A 6772-nucleotide genomic window follows, 5' to 3' on the forward strand; every position below is an offset into this window, starting at 1 on the left:
TTGAAATTTAAGTCATCAAAAAATGTAATTCAATTCTATATAATAATAATAATAATAATAATTAATAAAATGTTGACTATTTTTTTATTTTTCTCTATTATTTTAGTTTTGATTGAGTAGAGAAATATTAATGTGATAGATAAATCTCTCTTGGAATATAAAAAGATTATCTGCAATCCTCACCCATTTCCTATGCCCTTCCAAATTTACCTCATGCCTATAAACTCTTTTTCCACAGCTATCCTATTTTTGTGTTTCTTATCCCATACCCTATAAACCCCTTTTCACTCCACTTCTTATTTCAATTGTAGGGGTCTTCTGGAAATGGTATGATAGTGTTCGCATTCTTCTTCTTCTCAGGCTCTGCATGTCATGTTTCTCAACAACTCTTCCATGGATCCAGAAAGGCTACGGTCGATATGAAGGAGGCGGATGTCGCGTTCTCTCGGTTCTGAGCACGACGGCCATGAATAGCTTCTCTCTCTGATCTGATGATGAAAGGGATGAAGATCTTCTATCAGGATATGCAGTAGGGTTTACATTGATTGATGTGATGATTGTTTGGGGTTAGTGATCACCAAGAACAGTAGGTTTCACTTTACAGGTACTCTATTTAGATTTGTAGTTGCTTCTCATGTTGCTAATTCTACCTACTTCTGTACGGTGTTTTGGTATGATAAGTGATGTTTATTTTTTGATGTGGAAGTGAACGATAGATTGGAATAACTATTGAGTGATTTTTATTTTTTTTATTTTGACACTTGAAATTAACAATGCTGTAGATAAATCTCTCTTGGAAGATAAAAAGATTATCTGTAACCCTCACCCATTCCCTATACCCTTCCAATTTGCCTCACGCCTATAAACCCCTTTTTCAAGCTATCCTATTTTACTGTTTCTTATCCCATACCTTATAAACTCATTTTCACTCCACTTCTTATTTCAATTGTAGGGGTCTTTTGGAAACGACATGATGGTGTTCGCATTCTTCTTCTTCTCAGACTCTGCATGTCATGTCTTTCAACAACTCTTCCATAGATCCGGAAAGGCTAAGGTCTATATGAAGGAGGCGGATGTCACGATATGATTTGGCCCTATGATTTCTACCTCTGCTCTATTTTTGCCTGCTACAGCGTTCTCTCAGTTCTGAGAATAGCGGCGATGAATAGCTTCTCTCTCCGATCTGATGATGAAAGGATGAAGATCTTCGATCAGAACATGCAGTAGTGTTTACATTGATTGATTTGATGATTGTTTGGGGTTAGTGATCACTGAGGGCAATAGGCTTTACTTCACAGGTACTCTATTTAGATTTGTAGTTGCTTCTCATATTGCTAATTCTACCTACTTCTGTACCGTGTTTTGGTGTTTTGAGTGATTTTTTTATGTGAAAGTGAACGATAGATTGGAATAGCTATTGAGTGATATTTCTTTTTTTTATCTTTAAATTTTTTTTGTCTAAAAAGTTCTTGAACTATTTAATAATCTTTCTTTTTCAAAATAGGTATCTACTTTAGAATAAATAATATAAACATCCAATAATAAACCCTAAATCCAAAACCTTGAAACCTAAACCTAAACCTAACCCTAATCGTAAACCCTAATTACTAAATCCTAAATTCTAAATCTATAAATCCCAAACACTAAAAAATAATTATTTGAATACATTATCTTTTTAAATAAATCAAAATTCTTTAAAATCAGTCATTATAGCATATTCAATCAAATATATATTTTGAATGATTTCATAAATAGTAATAACATTTCATTAATTACTTATCAATAACTGATACAACTACTTATCAATATGAGCAAAAGTCACATTAGAAAACACTTCCTAGTATACTTATCAATAACTGATACAACTACATGATTACAACACTTGATAAACTAACTAATAATATAAAAGAAATACTAATAATACTACTTCTACTAACAACACAGAACCTTCAGAAAATAATCAACCTTTGGGATACAATTGAAGCATACTTGAGACACATCTCATAGGGCCATGAACTATAGTAAATGATATTTCTTTTGTAAGTAATCATATTGACTTTGGATACTGAGACCTCTGTTGAAAGAGGTAAATTTGTCCTCTTTGAACTTTTAATCCTTTCGTGAACTCTGATTAGATTTTCACCAATAATAAAACTGGGGTTGCAATGAATTTTCCTTTGCCTATTCTCCATAAACTTTCTCCAACGAACAATATTGAAGGTTTCAATGTCAACCTTAGATAACATAGTGTGCCATCCCATATTGGATGTTTCATAACCCATTAAACACAAAGTATCTTGAAAAACAGTGACAGATTGAAAATATGGCTTTTGAGCCTGGTTTGGAGAATCAATTATCTTAATTTTTTGGATTTTGAATGTCACCACGTCAAAGATAACTGTATCACTGGCAATACTGGATTGCCTTCCCACCCAATTATTCCAGAAAGCCTTGCCTCTGTGTACGACAGAACTTCCACCCAGATTCTTCAGCCTTTGATCCTTAATATAACCATGTCTCCATTCCCCATAAGCCGAGTCATATACATTACAGTGAAGAAATCGATCTCTGATATTCCTCTTTGATACATGTACAATGAAATACTTATCAGTTCTAGGAGTGAAACCAAATGCATATCCGATCATAGCTTGACGGCATAGTTTGTTAACAGGATCTTCCAAGCACCAAAGACTTTTCAGAAGGGGATTCCAAACCAACACCTCAGAATTAAAACTATTGATACTGTATCTCAGACATAGCATCCCATATTCAGACCCAATAATACTCCACCACCCAGATTGATCAATCTCAATAGGCAGCTGACATGGTATGATGGCTCCACTGACACAATCAATCATACTTATGTTATCTGGCGAATACACCCAAGCAGCTAAATCAACATGAAGAAGCAGATTCAAGTGTTTACCCTTAGTTACAAACGTGTTCTCCTTCATAAAACTGTAATTAGATAATATCTCATTTCGTACTTTACCTAGGGCCATGCATCTCGCTGCTATTTTTGGCTCGCTTCTCCTAAAAATTTCAAGCAAGATATCATCCAGGAAAACTTGTTCCAGGTTTATCTCTGCTGAGGTAGCACTTTAGCTCATGTTGATCTGGGCGAAAGGAATGTAATGTGAATACCTATAATCTGCTGATTATCCTTGTATAGGGTATTTATAGTAAATACTTTAGGCCATATATGAGTCATATGTGTGGTTTTAATTTATTGTTTAAACCCTATTTTTTTTCCTTCAAATATAAATCCTAGAAAAAGATTATACCCAACAAAATCCAAAGGTTACTATTTCAAACCGTGTTTGGTTTCACAGACTCCAATGTAGCACATTGCTTGTTATTTTAAATGTATATCACTGTCAAAACAATATACAATGCCTCATTGAAAATCTTTTTCTTATAGTATAAGCAAATATTGAATGAGCATAGGTAAAAGGGATGATTTGACCCAACCTTTAATATATTTTGCTTCTTTAACAGTTTTTTGTATTTGAATAAATATAATATTAAAATCAGATATATTTGAAATCATTTATTATATATATTGACAATCTATATATTTGGTTGCATGCCTTGACCATCCTCTAAAGGTTATTAATTAAATAGCGATTGAGAATAGTGAAAATTGATATACTATGTTCTAATAGTTCTTTTTCTAATTTGTAAATGATTTCTCTTATGTATAATTGTTATTGAATCTGTTACTTGTAAATTATATTGTATATATATTGTACTCTACAGTATGATAATTGTAAGTTTGGGATATAGATAGACAATTTATAATCAACAATTATACTGAAGTGGGTTACTCCATGCAGGAAATATTAAGTCATTAGCATCAATACAGATTAGAAAACGAAATTCTAAAAGCACACTTTCTAGAGACATAAACATAATTCCTAATTAAACAACAACTAATTAAACTAAGTACCATCTGTTAGAACAAAGTCTAAAGATTCTTTTCTTTCTTAATACTCAACCTTGGCTTCTTAGTACTTGACAATAGCCCTATAGGTATACTCTCCAAGTCTTTCACAATTACTCCTATAATTTCTGTATCAATCCTTTTAGCTCTCTAAGTTAGAACAAAGTCTAAAGATTCTTTTATTTCTTAATACTCAACCTTGGCTTCTTAGTACTTGACAACTGCCCTACGGGTATACTCTCCAAGTCCTTCGCAACTACTCCTATAATTCCTGCATCAATCCTTTTAGCTCTTCCCTTGCCGCTGGTAACTGTCTTAGACTCATTGACGGATTCCTGATGATCAAAACAAATTAAATAGTTAGTAATCCTTAACACTCTAATCATACTTTTTTAATCATTGAAATTTTCTTTTCTATACACTAAAAAACTTACCTGTCCACCTTGGACAGATTCATCATCACCAAGATAAACAACATCAGTAGTACAATCCAAGCTAGTAACATTATCCAACCTCTGCAATATCCAATAGACTTGTTCTGCATGACTTTTTAAGAGATATGGTTCGTAAAACTATATAAATTTATTGTAAGGGTTGCTATTTTCAAATTTCCTTACCTCCACAAATTGTTCATTTACAAACTGGTTGTATTTATGGATAAGGTGCTCATCAAGGCAAGCTTTTATGACATTATAGACGTTTTCATTACCACTCAAATTACTACTTTTCACATTAATCCTTAATAGCAACTTCATGTCCAAGGCCGTCTTCAGTACCTTTGGGTAAGAATCATCAGAATTATCCTTCATTATGAATTCTTAAAATAATCAATAGGATGTTAATGCTATGTTAAATGAGGATAAAAAATTGTAATATGTTCATTGTACCTCATTGTAGCTTTCTCTGACTGTGGTTGCACTCAACCCTACAATTTGGCTTGCTTCGATATCCCACAATACTACACACATACTTACATTTGCATCAGAAACATAAGCTTGAAGCTTATACCGCAAGTCTACATGAACGGCCTTCTTGCGGCAATGGTCACACTCAAACCTCTCTGATAAACCACTATTTTATGGTTTATTTTGTATTGAATTGAGTGGATTTTGTCAACTATTCTCACACTTATCCACATAATTGCATGTTTTTAAGTTTTCTTGCTAATTTTATGCTATGATTGAAAACATGCTTCCTAGGCCTTTAAATTACTATTTTTTAATCCCCTCTTATTACCAATCGATGCCGTGATGTGTTTGTTAAGTGATTTTAGAGTTTATAAGGCAGGAATGGCTTAGAGGATGGAAATGAAGCATGCAAAAGTGGAAGGAACACAAAGAATTAAGATTTGAGAAGCTGGTGTTGACGCATACACATGCCTGAAGCGTGCGCGTGACCGGGAGCAGCGTCCACATGATGCGTACGCGTGACTGACGCGTACGCGTGGCCAGTGCAGAGTTCAAACGACGTGTACGTGTGGTTGACGCGTATGTGTGATGAGCGTCACGTGCTGCAATAAAGTGAAAACGCTGGGGCAATTTCTGGGCTGATTTTGGCCCAATTTCAGGTCCAAAAAGGAAGACAAGAGGCTGGGGAGTGGAGCTGAATCAATGATTGATTCATTCATACACATTTTAGTTTTAGATAGATGTAGGATTCTAGAGAGAGAGGCTCTCTCATCTCTCTAGGTTTTAGGGTTTCTTCTTTTATTTTTAGTTTCATCTAGGTTTAGATTCTACTTCTTATCTTGATTCAAGTTCCTTTTTTAATTCCTTGTTATTACCTCTTTACTTTCTTAGTTTTATATGTTGTTCCCTTTACTTTGTTGCTTTATTATTCATGACTCCTTGTTGATTCTATTTTTCTTTTAATGCACTTGAGGTATTTTAAGTTTATTGTCGCTTTCTTTAATTTGTTGTCATTATTTTCTTGCAATTGTTAGTCTTAGATTTTACTATTCCTTGTTAATTTTATATGTTTTTATTTTGTGCCTTCCAAGTGTTTGATAAAATATTTGGTTGAATTTTAAAATAGGTTTTTGTGTTCTTGGCTTGGATTGAGTAATTTGGAGACTCTTGAATTGTCAAAGTCTCTTGTTGATTGGTGATTGAAAGTTGCTAGTTGGCTTGAGTTTCACTAAATCTAGTCTCTGATTAGGACTTGGAACTTAAGTTGATTTCGCTCACTTGACTTTCCTTCAATTGTTAGAGGTTAACTAAGTGAGAGCAAAAGGCAATTACCATCACAATTGACGATGATAATGAGGATAGAAATTCCAATTCTCCACCATTGCTAGGACTTTTCTTAGTTGTTAGTTTACTTTATTGCTATTTACTTTCTTGTTTATTATTTCAAAACCCCAAAAATATACCTCATAACCAATAACATATACACTTCCTTGCAATTCCTTTGAGAGATGACCCGAGGTTTAAATACTTCGGTTATTTTTATTGGTTTGCATTGTGACAAACAAATTAAACGTTGATCGATGATTATTTGTTAGTTTAGAACTATACTTGCAACGCGATTTTATCAAGAAATTCTAGACCGATGGTGCGGTATTTATAACCACACTTACTAACCGGCAAGTGCACCGGGTCGTACCAAGTAATACCTTACGTGAGTAAGGGTCGATCCCACGAGGATTGATGGATTAAGCAACAATAGCGTTTGATAGGATTAGTTAGACAAACAGAAAAGAGCGTTGATGTTCAAAAAGCATTAAACAGTAACTCAGAATATCAAAGGCAGGCACATAAATAAATTGAAAATAAAATATGGGAGAAAACAGTTAAGGCTTCAGAGTTATCTATTTTTCCGGATTAACTT

At 33.7% G+C, this 6772-nt stretch overlaps 2 protein-coding genes across 2 annotated transcripts; both read right to left on the reverse strand.

The window, feature by feature from the left end:
• LOC110265823 lies at window positions 1950-3002 on the reverse strand. Its single transcript, XM_021109156.1, has one exon. It carries the CDS (start codon window positions 3000-3002, stop codon window positions 1950-1952), a length of 1053 nt encoding a protein of 350 aa, XP_020964815.1.
• Window positions 3795-4998, reverse strand: LOC110270830. The gene is made up of 4 exons (XM_021120310.1): window positions 4831-4998; window positions 4561-4746; window positions 4378-4458; window positions 3795-4278 (listed from the first exon to the last, which is right to left on the reverse strand). Exons 1-4 carry the CDS (start codon window positions 4909-4911, stop codon window positions 4123-4125), a joined length of 504 nt encoding a protein of 167 aa, XP_020975969.1. The 5' UTR covers window positions 4912-4998; the 3' UTR covers window positions 3795-4122.

Source organism: Arachis ipaensis, chromosome B01, assembly GCF_000816755.2.
Source record: "Arachis ipaensis cultivar K30076 chromosome B01, Araip1.1, whole genome shotgun sequence".
In the NCBI taxonomy this organism is placed as follows: Eukaryota; Viridiplantae; Streptophyta; class Magnoliopsida; order Fabales; family Fabaceae; genus Arachis; species Arachis ipaensis.

Excerpts from the sequence above, each read along its gene's own strand:
- LOC110265823 (XM_021109156.1), bottom strand. The coding sequence starts at position 3,002 with ATGGCCCTAGGTAAAGTACGAAATGAGATATTATCTAATTACAGTTTT.
- LOC110270830 (XM_021120310.1), bottom strand. The coding sequence starts at position 4,911 with ATGTGTGTAGTATTGTGGGATATCGAAGCAAGCCAAATTGTAGGGTTG. Across the intron at positions 4,459-4,560 it reads TAAATGAACAATTTGTGGAG|AGGTTGGATAATGTTACTAG; the intron begins GTAAGGAAATTT and ends TGGATATTGCAG. Across the intron at positions 4,279-4,377 it reads AATCTGTCCAAGGTGGACAG|GAATCCGTCAATGAGTCTAA; the intron begins GTAAGTTTTTTA and ends TTTGATCATCAG.